Here is an 18,090-nt window from a genome sequence, read left to right on the forward strand (position 1 = left end):
GAAGCCTCACTTTGGTAGGATGCGAGGAGCTTCTCCTCTTCCCCGATGCTTGAGTTCGCTAAGATGCGAGGAGCTTCGCCTCTTCCCCGATGCCGCACTTTGGTAGGATGCGAGGAGCTTCCCCTCTTCCCCGATGCTTCAGTTCGCTAAGATGCGAGGAGCTTCGCCTCTTCCCCGATGCCGCACTTTGGTAGGATGCGAGGAGCTTCTCCTCTTCCCCGAGGCTTCAGCTCGCTAAGATGCGAGGAGCTTCGCCTCTTCCCCGAAGCCTCACTTTGGTAGGATGCGCGGAGCTTCGCCTCTTCCCCGATGCTTCACTTTGGTAGGATGCGAGGAGCTTCTCCTCTTCCCCGATGCTTCAGTTCGCTAAGATGCGAGGAGCTTTGCCTCTTCCCCGATGCTTCAGTTCGTTAAGATGCGAGGAGCTTCGCCTCTTCCCCGATGCCTCACTTTGGTAGGATGCAAGGAGCTTCTCCTCTTCCCCGATGCCTCACTTTGGTAGGATGCAAGGAGCTTCGCCTCTTCCCCGATGCCTCACTTTGGTAGGATGCGAGGAGCTTCTCCTCTTCCTCGATGCTTCAGTTCGCTAAGATGCGAGGAGCTTTGACTCTTCCCCGATGCCTCACTTTGGTAGGATGCAAGGAGCTTCTCCTCTTCCCCGATGCTTCAGTTCGCTAAGATGCGAGGAGCTTCTCCTCTTCCCCGATGCTTCACTTTGGTAGGGTGCGAGGAGCTTCTCCTCTTCCCCGATGCTTCAGTTCGCTAAGATGCGCGGAGCTTCGCCTCTTCCCCGATGCCTCACTTTGGTAGAATGCAAGGAGCTTCTCCTCTTCCCCGATACCTCACTTTGGTAGGATGCGCGGAGCTTCGCCTCTTCCCCGATGCCTCACTTTGGTAGGATGCAAGGAGCTTCTCCTCTTCCCCGATGCTTCAGTTCGCTAAGATGCGAGGAGCTTCGCCTCTTCCCCGAAGCCTCACTTTGGTAGGATGCAAGGAGTTTCTCCTCTTCCCCGATGCCGCACTTTGGTAGGATGCGAGGAGCTTCGCCTCTTCCCCGATGCCGCACTTTAGTAGGATGCGAGGAGCTTCGCCTCTTCCCCGATGCTTCAGTTCGCTAAGATGCGAGGAGCTTCGCCTCTTCCCCGATGCTTCACTTTGCTAAGGTGCCAAGACTAAAAGCAAGTTGACACATCACTAATGGATCCTTTTGCAAGGATGCCAAGAGGAACTTTGCCGCTTTCCTGATGCCTGAATTTGTTAGGATGCCAAGGCCGGTGGAACATTACCCCATTACTGGCACTTGAATTCGCTAAGACGTCAACATTCAAGGCACATTGCACATTACCGATGCCTGGCTTTCATCTCCTGTTCCGGACACATTTATGCCTTATTTTGTTTTTGCTAGCCATGGACCTGAGGGTCTCGTACTTGTAACACCCGCCATACAAATGCTGCCCTTTGAGTGGTTTTGATGTCCTACCAACGGTGATGGCATGTGACTAGGCTGGAACCTTTCTATCAACCTGGCATCGATTGTATAGCAGAACATTGATTGCAAAAATATTGTCTAACAAGGAAATATGTTCCTCAGTGTAGTTTACACAAACATCATTCCATTGGGTGTAGATTCTCGGTTATTATCATCAATGGGGCGATTTTTTCGGAAACAATATTGAGGACACAATATTTTTTTAGATGATAGTTGAGCTACAATATTCTGGTAATTTACCCCTTGGGTCACTATCACTCTGTCTCTTGGACCCCTCTGACCTTTGACATTATGAGATCACTTCAAGGTGCTATTAGTGGACAACAAACAAAAGAGTCCTTCTCATTGGGCAAACGCCCATAAAATTACCTTTGTGCTTTGTCGCTTCTTGGATGGTCACCAGCATCCCCTGGTGCTCTGGACAGCCAATAAGGAATTTGTCAAGCTCCAAAGAATTCAGAACCTCTTGGTCTCCCAAAAAAAACAAGATGGTGACCCAGGGTCCATTCTTGGTCCACCCGGGGCAGCCTGATCCCACTCCAGGTTACCTTAACACGATTCCCCCAGTACTTCCATACTCACCACGTACTTGAGGTTAACCACCTGGAACCTGCGTGCCACCCACCCTGCCTGGTGGATCACTGCATATTCCCTCTTAGTCCATCTCAGGCTTGAGGGAGATCTCTTGAACTTCTGGAGATGGCTCCGAGTTATAGTAGCCTTTGGAGGCGTTGGATTGTCAAAATTATGGGGATCAAAGTCTTTAATACAAGGATAGTCTTGTAACACCATGAGCACAACTGAAGCGAAAGGTGAAAAAGAGGCTGCATCAATTAAAAATATATTTGTTGATGTTTTATAACTGTTTTTTTTCTTTTAAATTGTCAGTAATTTGAGGGTAGTAACATTTCAGAGGCTTGGACTAAAGCATCATGATTTAGAAAAACACTTGATAATTCTAGGTAAAACTCTCCATTGAATTCATTGGGATCTAAAATTGAGACTGATCAAGGTGCAAGACTCGTCCAGTGAGTTAGATGTGATGTAAGGCGATGGTGTGCGTAAGAATCGTCCTACATACAATAATGAGTTTCCATGCAATAATAAGGAAGGTCCATGAAATAATAAGGAGTGTCCATACAATAGTGAGTGTCCATTCAATATTAAACAGTGTTCATGCAATAATGAGTATCCATTCAATAATAAGGACTGACCATGCAATAATAAGGACTGACCATGCAATAATAAGGAATGTCCATGCAATAATAAGGACTGACCATGCAATAATAAGTAATGTCCATGCAGTAATGAGGGTCCATGCAATAATAAGGAGTTTCCTTGCAATAATGAGTGTCCATTCCATAATAAGGAGTGTCCATTCAATAACAAGGAGTGTCCATGCAATAATAAGGAGTGTCCGTACAATAATAAGCGGGGTCCATGCAATAATAAGTGTCCATGCAGTAATAAGAAGTGCCCATGCAATAACAAAGAGTGTACATGCAATAATAAGGAGTTTCCATACAATAATACACGGTGTCCATGACTGATTTCAGTATATCCAGATAAGATACTTTTACGTACATTATATATCCAAATGGTGGCTTCGGCCCTCCACATCCTAGGCTGGTCACCCCTTTGTAGCGCTTCCTGAGAGTAGCTTTCGTGCAACGAACCAAGACAACGAATTCTGCACACATCCCCCCCCTCCCCCTCCCCCCTCTGCTTGGTGTCTGGCCCAAAGTCCACATGTAGAGCAGAGGCCGGCCTCCTAACTCCTGTGCCCTTACTCACTAACATCGCTTCACTGTCCACAAGAAAAGACACAAAACTAAAAGTTGATTGGCGGACAGCTTAAATTGATGTTAAACACTGGGCTAAAATGCATTTCATTTGTGTTTACTCACTGTGCCACTACACAGAGACAACCATCCACAAAGTAGTCCAGCTCCCCAGATGGGACGGTCTAGTTCTAAGTGCGAGGCCACGCCCCCTTCCATGGAAACAAGAGCAACTCCACGGATGTTTCTGCTTTGTAGGGCATCATTACTAAAGTGCAAACTATAGTCTGTGGCAACGTGGACTGGAATGTGACCCCGGGAGAATACCATGGTTGAGAATACCCATGCACTGTACATCACTTTCTGTTCCTGTTTTTCAGTCTCTCTTATATTTTTGCCTTTCTTCTCCAACAGCCTGAGTTCTGGGGTCTCAGCCACGACATTGCCGGCTGCCGTCCATGTGCCTGTGACTTTGGGGGTGCTTACAACAACAGGTAGGAGCAAAGTCCTTTTGAATTAGGGACTTTTGGGTGAATCAAGGTCTCTCTTTGCAGGTTCAGTCCAAACACATGAAGCATGAAGGTCAGAATTTTCAAGTTCCTATAGTGTGCCTAAACAACTCCATGTAGGGCTTTGAAGTACAATTGTATTCTTATCTTATGTGTTCTGCGATGTCACCACCGGTGTTTCTAATGCCAAATACTGGGCGTCAGAGTAACACTGAGAGGATGACCCCCCCCCCCACCGACCCCCCCGAGCCTGGCTGTCTGTACCCCGTCAGATAGAGGGGAGGCATGGCCCTAAATTACTCATTTTATATCCCACAATCATTACACCACATCATTGATAGGGTTGCAGGGGTGGTCCCTGGTGGGCCGCCACTGCTCTACCAACACTGCCACCTTGTCTATCTGTGCTGCCATTGTTGGCATCCTGTGGTGGGTGGGTACCTTATCAGTAACCGTGCCTGGAATCCCTCACAAACTGAATTCTCTTAAAAGTCATTAAAATGTCATTTTCATCGTTGTGGCATCGAGGCCGACTGCACATCTCTCCTAAGGTCAAGATTGGGGCAGTGCTTAATTTGTGCCAGTGTCTGCTGGTGCTTAGACCTGGCACTCATTTGTAAATACCAGCATTTATTTATGACCACATGGTGGCGGTGTCTGTATATTTTTGAGGAGAGCTCATGAACAACAAAAAATACGATTTAACAAAAAATACCATATACTTAAGAAAACATAAACAAAATGGTTCCAGGACATTTTTACATTGTTGTGTGATCCGGAATACTTTTGTACTGTGTGTAAAGAGAGAGACCACCTTAAGGGCCAAGATGACAAAAACTAAAATAAAGAGCGAACCGTGTGAGTACTAAACATGGGTGTAGACAACGCAACCTTTTGGGTCCGGGAGTAGAGTTTACGAGTTCTAGTGCAGAAATGTGATCGACAGTAGTACTGTAACTTCGAAATTTCGAGAGACGACCACGAGGGAAAATTATTTATTTATTTAATTTTCCCTTGTGGTCGTCTCTATAACAAAATTTCATTGGGGGAAAAGAAAACTTGTGCCCTGCTTTTCACCTGACATCTCAAAGATGGGCAATAATGGCACATTGATGTCCCAGAGGCTCTGTGAATGTGGCCGGATAGTAAATGCGTCCAGGTGTTGAAAATAGTAGGCATTATTTGAAACGTCTCACTGATGAAGTCTGGAACATGCAGCAGAAGTGGGGATCAGCTGTGGTGATTGATTTGTGCCCCCCCCCTTTATCATCCATGGGCTAGCCCTATTAGTAACAAAGACATTGGAACTCGTTATGTGTCACCCCCAGTCAAGAGGGGGGATCCTGGAGCCAGAATTACCAGTTTGGGCCAGCATGTCAAGCCCTAACTCCAGGGAGTTCGAGATTTAGTCCCTGGAATGGTGAATTACCTTTCAGGATCCTGAATTACCACATCCTTTCCCACAGCGTTTCCTCGAATCAGAGGACGATTCTATTCTGGTCGTAGTCACAACATGCTCTCAACATGTGGTAAATGTGCGTGGAGGCAGCACAGCAGGTTGCTGTGGGGGTCCTGGTTTGGGGAGGGCTTAGGTAAGGATAGACTGTGAGACTGCTTCTGGGAGCTTTCTTTGAGCCCCCACTGCTGTGAGAGGAGGCTGGGGGGAGCTGGGGTCAAGCAGTGCCTCTGTACTTTGCATCTAGCCCAGAGCCCTCGTGATTTTGCATCTGGTAAAATCAGGTTTGGCATCCCTGTACTGTTAATTCCGGGTCAGCATTTGTAATTTTGCTCTCGGGATCCACCCTGGCAGACTTGTAATGAGAGCCACAGAATCAGACAACACTTGTACCTGCCATCTTGAATCCCACAGCTAAGCCCTTTCTGCATATCCTAAGACCACATAAAGCCAGCTGCAGTGGGAGCCAGGAAGTTAACAACATATAACCTGGTGAAAGGCAGAGGCCATAACATGGTCGAACCAGGGGAATCTATGGAGAAACCAAGAATGCAAATATAGGGGTGCAGTGTGTTTAAAACGGAACTTCCAGCAGTGGAACCTCAGAACCGTTCCTAAAGTTTCGGGGGAACATTTGCCCCTGTGCACCTCTCCCTTAGTCCTTGTACCTTCAGTAGATTCCTACAAATCCCGTTGTCTGCCTGGCCCGTGATTATTCTAAGACTTCTAAAATGGAAGCAGTAGGAAACACCCTGTCATCTTTTTTTTTAATTTCTTTTTATTTTTTATTTATTGACATTTTGTTAAAATACAAAAACATTCCAAAGAACAGCCAGTCAGCTGCTTATTCATCACCGTGTTATCAGTACATGATACCATCATGTGAATTATCATTATACTTGTAAATACAGTCACTTCATTGCATAGCCTCTACAACAACAGGTAGGTATTTCCATGATAAACAGTTGAATCATAAATTTAATGCGATGAGTAGCTGCAAGGCACGTTCTCATCCATAACTGTAAAGAGCACAGGGAATTCAATATACCAATGTGCACATGCGTGCATAGTGGCCCCATAAAAGGTTTCCCATGTCCTAGCTGGTTCCCCCTCCCGGCTGCTCCTGAGACCCTTCGTGTACAATTGGCTCTTGATGTTCGCGAGCCCACGTAACAAATGGTTCCCAAATATCTTCGGGCCGAGATGTGGAGGGCACCAGCTCCCAGAAAGTGGTCAATTGTGAGCAGCCAAAAGTTACATCTTTTATCCAAACCTCTTTAGATGGAACCCTCCCGCCTCCCCAATGGAGGGCTACCTGTCTTTTAGCACAAGCATTGGCATAGCCAATAGGTCTCGCCTTTGGGACCTTATAAGTGTTTAGCCATGCAACAGTTGCATAACTAAATACTTATAAGGTCCCAAAAGCGAGACCTATTGCCTATGCCAAGCGGCCGCGAAAGTAAAAGTGATCGCGATCAAACATCAAAGCGGCCGTGCGGCCGTGAAAGTGAAAGTAATCGCGGTCAAGCGCAGCTCGCGCACATGCACTCTAGCTCTAGGCTGGCCTGGTAGCACTTTTTGGAGCCCTCTCAATAAGTCTCGCCAGAGCAGCGCATGCACTGGGTCAGGCGAGACCTAAAAAAGGAGTAATAAAGCGCGCAGCTTCCTAAACTTTACAGGTGTACCCTTAACGTACCCCAACAGCCCATGTATGGGATTGGGATCCCCAACCAACCCAGTTATTTGGTGTATTATGTTAAACACATTGGACCAATACATTACCAAAGGTGGGCAGTCCCATGCAATATGTAAGAACCGAGCCGGAGCAATCCCGCATCTCCAGCAACTGTCGTCATCCTTGAGATCTATATGGTGCATATTGGTAGGTGTCCTATAGAATCTGTGTAGGACTTTAAAATGTATTAGGCGGAGTTTGTAGTTAGGGGAGAGTGTCGTTAGTTGGCTGCAGCAATACAACCATTGGTCTTCCGTGAGTGGCGGTTGGAGGTCTTCGTTCCACGCCATTAGTGCCCGAGGCTTCATCAGAGGAGCTGATGTCTGCATGTGGGTATATATCCTAGTGATGAGACGGCGAGGGGAAGCCGTTTTAAGTACATTTTCTAAAGCACTTAGAGTGACGCTCTGTCTGGAAAAGTGCTGTGTAAAGATCGACACGCTGCTTTGAGTTTATGAAATGCAAATAATTCGGAAAAAGCCACCTGCCTATCCTCCACTGCCGTCGGGGGAGGGCGGAACAAGCCCTCTGGATAGAGGTCTACGAAGGTGTGAAGTTTCATTTTGTGTGTCAGTTCCCCTCCAATTCCGTCTCCCGTGGGGAACAGCATTGGATTATGGGCCAGGGGCATTGCCGGGGCATATAGGATGGGAGCGCCAGTTCTCTTCTGTAACTTGTTCCAGGCCCAATGTAATCATTATAATAATCCACATTTGTAAAGCACGAACAATCACCCGTAAGGGTCTCTAGGCACTGGGGGCCGTTTGGAAGATTAAGCAAGCTATTGCCCAGAGTCACATGGTGCTGGGCTAATCTGCCGCCGGTGCCGGGGATCGAACCGTGAGCCCCAGATTCCGGAGTCAGTCGCCCTGGCCGCAGTGCCACACCTCTTCCGGTAGGGTCTCCACGGTATCTATGTCATCTCTAGGGCGCCTGTATTCCTTAAACAGGGCAACCTGCAGAGGAAGGGGAGTCGCGATGACTGCCTCCACAGCCACGTGAGGTTGAAAAGGAGTAGGGTGTACCCAGTAGTGTAAAAACTGAGCCTGCTCGCCCCATGCATACAATTGCATGTCAGGATGTCCCATTCCACCCTGACAGAAAGGAAGAACATCTGAAACACGGAAGGAGATCAGTTCCTCTGTCGTGGCAAAACGTGTAAGATATCACTGTATGCTTACAGTATTTATCGCTGGGAGATCTGTATTTCAGATCGTAATGCCCTCACACACCTGTTAGGTTGTCATGCTTCATCATAGGGCGCACCTCGTTGGACCGGCGCTGCAATGTCTGACGGGCCTGGTGGCTTCTTTAGCGGAGTTCTTTTGATCTGAGATCACCGTATGTGAAGGGTGTATGTGGGCAACAGGTGCTAGGTGTGTATTTGAGTGATTAGGTGATTTTAAAATAGGCTCCAGTCCAATGAATGTTTTAATTCGAAAGGTAGGGCTGGGACTTGGTGAAAAAAGTGGTGCTACCAACACGTCTTAAGGTACCCAGGTAGCTAATAGGTGTATATGGTCGACATGTTTCGTGTCATAGAGGCTCCAATATCGAGCAACACTTCTTCAGGACCAAGGAAATCTAAAGGTGATGATCCCCGTGGGGGAACACCAATGAATGTCAACCCAGATTATGGGGATGTTAATAGATGAGGATCAGGTCTCGAGTCGGGAACCTGTCGTGTCTCTCCACCTGTGTAGAGGGAGACAAAAGCTAGGAGGACATAAAGAGCGAGATAAGCGGATACCGTCACAGACAATATTCACAAGAGATAAATAAACCCCGACACCCACACTCATGGGAGAGTGTAGCTAGGTTAAGTGGGTTAAACTCTTACCTAAATGAGGTAAAGAATATCTAGGAATAGTACATAGACAGGATTAAAAAATATATATATATCAAACGTAGGAGATGTAAGAGTTTCCTGTAGAGGTCTGTTTTAACATCCACTTCCTGCCACCATAGCGCGGGGGCAAAGGAAAAGGCAAAAAACAACATAGATAAATCTTACCTTACTTGGTAGAAAGTGTCACTTGATAGAAGTGGGGGGGGGGGGGGGGGCGACCACTGGAGGGGACCAACTAGATCAGGTAATACGAAGAAAGAACAAGACAAAATCAAATACAAAACAATATATAAAGAGACATTCCACTAGTGGCACGGGGTGTGGCCTCTGCCAATATCTAAAACAGAGGTGAGAGAAAGTGTCTCTAAACAGTGGTATTGACTGTAAGGAGGAGACGATATATTGATACACATGTAAGCAAGTAGTAATGCTAAGGACTAGACAGGTGCGGAAAAGTACAGGTATGTCTAGATGATGTTAGCATCGGATGATGCCCGTCTCCGTATGCAAATAGAATTAAATGGGATGGGCATGCTGGGTAGATCTATGCATCGTTCATTAATAGAAAAGGCGAAACGCAAGGGGTTGTGAGTAGGGGTGGGCGGAATTTGCGAAAGCAACTTTCGCAAATTATCGCGAAAATGTTAAAAATCTCCGCAAACAAGCGGAAATATAGCGAAGATGCGGAAGTTTTTTTCCGGCATGTTCGCGAGATTTTCTGCATGGTTGCGGGTCGCCAACTTACCCATGTGGCTGCTTGCGGGCGCGCCCATCTTGTTTTCAGTTGTCTCGCGGTGCATGATCGCGAGAAAAAAGACGTGATCGCGCGACGCATGACGTCACTGCGGACGCGAACTGTCGCGAGACAGCGCAAATGGCTAAAACAATACAACATCTCATGGAGAACGCGACCGGATCGGGAAAACTTGTCGGCGAACGCGGGGATTCAGGTAAGGCGATCGCGCGCGCGCGAGAATGTATTATTTTACAGCGCGAGCAAGAACCAAATTATCGCACAGCTGCAGAATGCGGAAATTTTTACATTTCCGCGCTCTCCGCGGAACGCGGAAATGCCAAATTATTGCAAATTCCGCGAACGGAACGGAAATTTTGCCCAGGCCTAGTTGTGAGCCCTAGAATTCAAATGGGACTCGGGAATTGTTTAATCCGGGAGTTACCGATGTCAGCATGTATAGGTTCTGTATAAATTGACCTACTTCGTATTAGAGACATAAACGGTCGTAAGGGTGTGAGTCCCAGAAGAAGTTGAGACCGTGAACTAAGCCTCGAAAGACGTGTAGTGACCTAGATATTCAGGAAGAGTCGGCTAAAGTGGGTTAGGCCAGCTAGCAACCGGCATCAGGAGGAAAGTCATAACGGAATGGGGAAAGCATACCAGTTATCGTAAAACATCGGAGTATTCACTTACCGAGTCTGGAAGACGGGCATTCCACCCTGACGCAAAGGAAGAACACCCTGTCATCTTTACACCACAATTGTCTCCCTTATTTTTAGTCAGTGACGTCTTCTTTTATTTTTTTTATATATTTCCCATTTTTATGTAGTGCTCACAGTATGGCGGGCAGTAGGGCACTTTACAGTACTCTGTAGACTACAAGGAATAGAGAAAGATTGCAACTGGGAGAAATGAATTGAAACTGAAACAACTACAAGGAGGTTTACACCTCTTGGTCGACAGGCAAAGAGTGGATAATTCTTGGTTTAAAAGTCCCGAGCCGACTACAAGGGGAAACTCTTTATTAGTAGATCAGTGCCACGTTCATTTTGCAAAGCAGCTGAGGGACCAATCAATGGGCTGCAAAAAGTCCATTTGCAGGGAGTTTCAAAAGTTCCTGCCTCATTCGTATTTAAGAGGTAGGGGTCCTATTGTGACTCCCTGTGAGTGGCTGCAAATACAGGGATATGGACCTGTCAGGAACAGCAGACCTCTGACCCTCCAGTGATATGGAGAGCCAACATTATTTAAAAGTAGCCCCTGTTCCCTAAAGTAGGGTGGCCATTTTTTCAGAGCCCAAAACTTGGAGAACACAGACATAGAAAGAGGACTAAAACAGCCTCCACCAACATAGGCCTAACCTGCCGTATCTCACAAACCTATAAAAGGTCTACAAATAGAGACGACAGCAGACTTGCGTTTAAGGGGCTGTGAACGTTGTTCCATTGCAAAAGCTTTGACTAACCAATGGGAAAAACGGAGATCTCAAGCTGCCTCACACCATATGTAAGCGACTTAGGGGCATATTATCAAGAAACAGAGTTAAAATGATCGCCGCTTTAGCAGCAGAAAACTGCCACTAAAGCAGCGATAATGGGCTTGATAATTTGCCGCAGAGAATTCCCATAGAAGCCCATGTTTTCGTGACAATATGGGCTTCTATTGGAATTCTCTGCTGCAAATTATCAAGCCCATTATCGCCGCTTTAGCGGCAGTTTTCTGCCGCTAAAGCGGCGATAATTTTAACTCCATGATTGATAATATGCCCCTAATTTGGACTAAATTCTTTTGCATTCTGCGACGCGTAGTTGTATATTATATTTAGTGAGTCCTGTTTTATGGTATTTTTTTTTACATTTCCATCTGTATTTATCTATATTCATATTTTGGTCATTTTATTGTTATTTTATCGATATTCACTAAGCATTTCAATACTAAATGAAGTCGTAAAATGGTATAGTCCCCCATTTATTTAACTGATAAACATGCGCTTACACTTTGATGCCTGCCGTGTGTTAACAAATTAACCCCTTCGCTGCGGCGGAAATTCCGCCGCAGCGCTGGGAGGTGCGGGGGGGCAGCGCGGTGGCGCGGTGCTCATGACGGAGCCACTCCGTCATGAGCCACGGTTGGGCTGTGCTCATGACGGAGTGGTTCCGTCATGACTCCGCCCACAGCGCTAATCGCCCGCACAGGCAGGGAATTAGCGCCGCGTGGGCGGCGCGGCCGCCAACAGCCGCAGCATGACGGAACCACTCCGTCATGAGCACACGGCAACCGTGGCTCATGACGGCGTGGTTCCGTCATGAGCACGGAACGAGTTAAGCAGCAAAATGTAATAAAACACTGCACCCACGGGTAAATATTGGAACTATTTTAAATATATGATAACATTTGTCTGTATGTAAGGACATCTCATCTTGTTTTGTAAGTCCTCGTGCTGTCCACCTGCTCAGCTGCTGGCCTGGAATTCACGAAAGACAGCATAGAGAGTTACTGACAAGGAGCACAATATTCTATATATATCACTTTTAAAAATAAATACAGACACGAACCACATTGTTTTCTGTCTCTATTTATCTGTAAAAATCAGCAAAAACTGAAAACTGGAAGCCTTAATTGTAATAGGAAAATAAGCATACAAGTGCAAGGAAGCTAATGAAAAAGAGGCCTGGGCCTGTGAAGGCTTCAGGGGGCGGGGTCTAGGGAGGGCAGATGGATGGCCAGGGACCTGTGGTGGAATTATTTTCAATTTACTGTGGAATTTGAAACAAGAGAAGGGCCCTTTTCAGAGTTCACATATAGAACTGTGCAAACCCCTGTTAGATGACGCTCCCCTAGATGTAATGAGCCCCAGGGGCAGGCATAGCTTTGCCTGATGGACCCCTTTGACGCTCATTCCCCCCACATTAGCACCTGCTGTGCTGCATGTGTGAGGTGTGGGCACATCACGGCCCTCATTTGTGGGGATTTGGCGTAGGGCAGCGCCGCAAGTCAACTTGTTCCGCTACCCTACAACAAAGTGAAAGGGCTGGAGTGCACTGTATTTATCCAATACGGTGCATTCCTGTCCTGTCTCCCTGCGCCGGTGCTGTTTTAGCAGCCTAGCGCTAACGCAGGCACCCTTGCACTGTGCTGCAAAGGTGCCTGTGTTGTCGGCAGGATTGTTTTTGTGTAGGGAGAGAGGACCTACCTGCACAGAAACAATCCTGAGAGGATTTCTCCTGTTCCCGTGTGTGCCGCAGAATATGCAGCACACATAGAAAGAGGAAAAAACAAGGGGAAAAAAGATATTTCTCCTCGTTCTGCCTCACCTCGCGAGGCGTAAGGATTTGATGCTTACCCAGGTTTACATGATAAAGTAATTCTGGGAAACGTCAAAATCCATGGGTGTTGCATGGGAACACCCACCGCAACGCCCATGGAATACCTCCCTAGCGCAGAGTAAGACAGCGCAGCAATTTGCGCTGCCTTGCTGTGCTAAATATCTATGCGGCCATCTAAAGCCTCGCATAGTGGCTTTGCGTGGCCTCATAGATATGAATTTGTTATCCGCGCCGCCGGAGTGTCACAAAAAGTGACACACTGGCAGCGCAGCGGGCTCGTAAATAAGCCCTCGGGTGACTCTGCGGAAGTTCCTGGTGTGAAGAGAGGCCCTGTAAACCCGAGCCTCACTGGACCTTCTCTCAAAAATCAGGACATGTATTCATTTAACTAAATATTGTTGCAACAGTATTTACAAAAACTGCACTGCCCAGGCAAATCTGGGACATCTGGTCACCCTACCCTAAGTGATCGGTTTGGCGATCAGGGAGTGGCATTGAGGGTGGCATGCCGGTGGAGTGGTCTCTTGGCCATTGTCTGTTCCAGCCAAGTGTGCGCGTTCACAAGGTGGGCGCTGCCCGTCATGGACAGCTTCCATTCTGCGAATGAGATGCACTTTAGGGAGATCATATCAAGTCAATTGCTTTAAATGGCAGACGTGGCTGCAAGCCACGGATTCATTCCATGGGGATTCAGGAGAAGGAGGTGATGTCCCCTTCACGCCGCCCCCCACCGAACAGCAGTCCGTCACAAAGAACACTGTGTATCGAAAACTGATTCCTGACTCACAATGCGTCCTTTGTACCTTGTGACATGCCCTTTGGCTGCTGAAAGCCTATGATTTTGTGAATTGAAAGTTTTGCAAAAAGACTTAAAACATCAGACCCTCTATTTCGAAAATGGTAAGTATGGGAAATTTAGAAGACAGAAGACTAGAGTTCATGGACTTTTTTATGGTGTTCCTTCCTCACAATATATAAGTATGGGAGCATTTAGACTTCCAAGAAATTGGAATAATTAGGTGTACAAGTATGTGATATCCTCTTCCAGAAAGTGAACTCAAGCTTTGTTCTCATGGCTTCTCCTGTCGTTGAGCCATGCTGGTTGTATGCACAGAAACAACAATCACAGGTGTGCACATTCCAAGCCTCACCTCATCTCTCTCTCTCGCTCTGTCTCTCTGTCGCTGTCTCTCCCGCCCCCCTCTCAGGTGTTCGATGGAGAATGGTCAGTGTGACTGCAGACCCCACATCATCGGCCGCCAGTGTGAAGACGTTCGTCCCGGATACTTCTGCATGTCGCTGGACTACTACACCTATGAGGCTGAGGACGCCAGGGGCCTGTCCATCACAGACCCTGAACTGCCAGTAAGTTCTGTTCTGTCTGAGTATGCTTGGTGGGCGGGCCTACTGCATACCTGCCAATTAAGACGGAAATTTCATCATGTTAAGAGGGAGCGGGCCTTGGAGGGGCGTGGCCTCATGCCGCGGAAGCACCTGAGAGGCACTTTTGCCCCATGCCTCGCCCCCAATCACCCTCCTCAAAAACCAGAGAAAAAGCTTGCTGAGGCTGGTGCCCATGTTCTGGGGTGTTTTCACCGCCCCTTAATAGACGTCGGCAGTTCAAAGCCTCCAAAAACGAGCTGGAAATCTACTATTTACAGTGGTTTTTGGCTCGTTTTCCCTCCCACCTTGTGACATCGACTCCTCATCGGGTGACCGTGTGAAGGCCCCTACTGTGGCCCTGTGTGAGTTGCAGGTATGCTGCTGCTGGGAAGAGCCACTGCCTCATAGCAGTGACCGAGCAGCGAGTGCTAGGGGGCCGGTGGGTGACAAATCTGCCCCAGTGGGAATTCCTGCCCCCATCACCAGCGGAAGAGTGGAATCTGATGTGCCTGAGACGTCCTCATGCAGATCACTCACACTTCCAAGACCAGCTAGGTATCCTAAATCAGTATTACAGACACAAACTACAGATGTGGACATGTTTCTCGCTTCTCTACATGTGACTGGCGTATACTTGGGCATTGAAGGGTCCCCATGAGATCTGCTGCTGTGTGTGTGTCTCAGGGAACCCCATTCACATTGAGTGGGCACATCAACTCCACAGCTGCCCTCTGCTAATTAGAGAGATTTCTGCCTGGCGATGCCAGGAAGTGGCGGGCAGTGAACAGAAGGTGATCAAAGCTTGTAATATGTGAGCAAGGTTTTGCCTATTTCCCGATTGTTGTTCTGCATGTGGTTTGCAGAGGGACCCCTGCCCCTTCACCTGTGCCTAGCTGTGGTGTTTCTCTGGCTCCTGTGTGTCCTTTGGGGCTCAATCTGTTTAAGCTGTATTCCAACAAGCAATGTGATAAGTGCTCATGGGAGAAGGGTACATCAAATTACACTTGCATACAGAATGCTGAAACTAGGAACCATACAATATTAGGCATTGCAGAAAGTCCTGAATGTTATGGTAAAGAGCAGTTCAAGTTGAACTTTGCACCCATCCCATATTTATCATGGTTTTTTCACAAATATGCGAAGGTATCAGATGACTACATTGCAATTTAACTCCTAGGGGTGAAGGCCAGATGGGCAGGAGGCAGGGGCGCTTAAAAATTGTTACCATTCCATCCGGTGTAGGCAAAAGTACTGTCTTTACAGTGAGCTAGCATTTTGTTACACTTAGCACAGGCCACAAACATTTGATTTTAGTCAAATTATATGTACAATATTATTATAGGGGCTTTCAGCCAGCCCTCTTCCTCCATTGGTCTGTTATTGTGTCATTCACATCTTACTTCCGCCCACTACAGCATACAGAAAGGCTCAAAGGATCCGCCCACTTCAGCCACTGGCTAACATCACTATGAATGACGGTATTCTACCCTTTCACTGGGATCATGTCCACCCACAAATTAGACCCTGTCAGAGTCATGGACTGTTGTGGCAATGCATGTTTGCTTTTAGCCAATGTTTTGTGAAAATCAACAAAAAACAAAACAAGCATTGACAAAAACTACAAGGGCCATCAACCAATGCCGGACTTTTTGGCTTTTCCAATTCTTGTTTGTAATGACGTCCCATAGCTTTCAGTCTGAAAACCAATGCCTGATGCAAGGATAGGAGGACAGGGATTTATAAAGCGCACTAAAACCCGAGGGTACCAAGGCGCTGCAAGAGAGTGAGAAGGAAAAACAGGATTGGGTTTTAGGAATAGAGGCGAAAGTAGGTGAAAGTTGTAATGTAAGGGAATGTTAAATGAAGGAGTGAACAGAGGAGGGTGCATTAACAAATACAGTAGAACTAGGAATGAATGAAAGCGTGAATGAAAACAGTGAAAGAAAAAGGAGGCAAGGAAAGAAAGAGATGGAGGAGGGAGCACTGGAGCGATGGAAACCAAAAGGTGGGTGGGGGCGAAAAGAAGGGAGAGAGAAAGAGGAAGAAGGGAAAATAATGGAGTAAAAGGAGGGTGGAATAACAAGGGGGAAATTAATGGAATGGGATCAAGGGAACCGAAAGGAAAAAACATAAAAGGAGAAGGAGCGGAAAGAAGGGAGGATTGAATGGAAGAAGGAGCAGATGTAAGGAAAGAAGAAGAGAAAGGAAGGGAGGAATAAAGCAAAGGAAGGAAAGACTAAAGGAAGGGAAAGAAGAGAAAGAAGCACAGAAGCGAATGAATAAAGGTAATAAGGATGGGGAAGGAAGTAAAAGAGATACATGGAAGGGAGATCGGGAAAAGAAGGAAATGCAAAAGGAAGGATTGGAAAGGAAGCATGGATGAAGGGAGGTGAAGCAAGTAAGGCTGGGAAACAAAGGAAAAAGGAAGGAAGAGAAAAACTATGGAAAAGAGGAAAAAAAAGGTGGTGGCCAGAATAATGGAGAGAAAATGGATAGGTAAAGTGTGTTAGGAAGGAGGAAGGAAGAAAAAGAAAGAAAGGGAATGGTTTGATGAAGGAGATGGAGTAGATAAAGGAATGGAAAGGAACAAAGATGAAAAGGGAAATGAGGAGAAAGAAGGGAGGATTTCAAGGAAGGAAGGAGCAGAAATAAGGAAGGGAGAAGGAGGGAAGAAAGGAAGAGAGAAATAAAAGAAAGGAAAAGGAGCAAGGAGAATGAATGATGGGAATAAGGATGGGCAAGTAAGTAGAAGAGAAATATGGAAGGATGCGAGGGGGAGGAAGGAAATGCAAAAGAAGGGATAAAAAAGGAAGCAGTGATGAAGACAGGGACAGCAAGGAAGGGTGGGGAACAAAGGAAGAAATGAAGGGAGGGAGAAACTATGGGAAGAAGGAAGAAAGGAAGAAAGGTGGTAAGACGAAAGACAGGCAGGTGGGCAGAAAAATGGAGGGAAACAAAGGATGGTAGGAATGAAACAACATTGAGTGAAGGATGGAAGAAGGAAGGAAAGGAAATGAAGGGAGTAAATTGAGGAAGGGTAGGGCGGGGTAAAGTAATGGCGAGAAAGGGAATGAAAGGAAAGAGGAAAAGGAAAGGAAAAAAGTAATAGAAAAGGAAAGGAACAGAGGAAGTAAATGGAAGAGCAGAACAAAAGAAAGGAAAGGGAAATGCTTGAGGGAGAGCGAGAAAAAATGAAAGTATGAATGAAAACAGGAAGGAAGAATGGAAAGAGGGAGATAAGCAGGATGAACATGGGCGGGAGGGAGGGAGGGAGGAATGAAGGAAAGAGAAAGTGAAGGAAAAGGCAGGTGAGGAGAGTGGAATGAAAGCAGGTGTGTGGGGGAAGAAGAGAAGAAAGAAGGAAGAGATGACATAAGGCAGACAGCAACAAAGGAAAGATGGAAAGAAGGAACGGGGAAGAGACGGAGGGAGACCATATGAAAGTGACTTAAAGAGAAAGATAGGGGAAGGGAGGAAGGAAGAGAAGAATCATGGAACAAAAGAGCACTGAAAGGAGGGCCAAGCAGGTGCCCGGTGCTGTAGATAACATCAGGTAGTATCCATGCCAGAGCTGGGGCTTGTGGGATCTTGTTACCGAATAAAGAAATGCTTCACTCTGGGACCATCACCTGAGGTATGAGAGTTCAGAGAGCCACACCTCTGTGCACAACCCAAAAAAGATCCATTTCACTGTGAATGGGGCATTGTGAGAACAACATCCCTCTCTGTGCTGCAGATGGAATGCCTGTAAACCTCAGCTTTCTCAGTATGACTTCTCTCTTTGTAAGAAGCCTCGCTACGCTTGTTGAGTACCAGACCCATGTGT

The 18,090-nt window shown here is 46.8% G+C and overlaps 1 protein-coding gene across 2 annotated transcripts in view; it reads left to right on the forward strand.

Moving 5' to 3' along the window:
• LOC146797319 (laminin subunit beta-1-like) overlaps positions 1-18,090 on the forward strand; it is a 398,209-nt gene that overhangs the window by 204,600 nt on the left and 175,519 nt on the right. For both annotated transcript variants that reach the window (XM_085624319.1, XM_085624320.1), the window contains exons 13-14: positions 3,685-3,764; positions 14,090-14,246. In XM_085624319.1, coding sequence (XP_085480445.1) covers positions 3,685-3,764; positions 14,090-14,246 — 237 coding nt within the window. The remainder of the gene's footprint in view (positions 1-3,684; positions 3,765-14,089; positions 14,247-18,090) is intronic.

This window comes from Triturus cristatus, chromosome 9 (assembly GCF_964204655.1).
Source record: "Triturus cristatus chromosome 9, aTriCri1.1, whole genome shotgun sequence".
Taxonomy (NCBI): domain Eukaryota; kingdom Metazoa; phylum Chordata; class Amphibia; order Caudata; family Salamandridae; genus Triturus; species Triturus cristatus.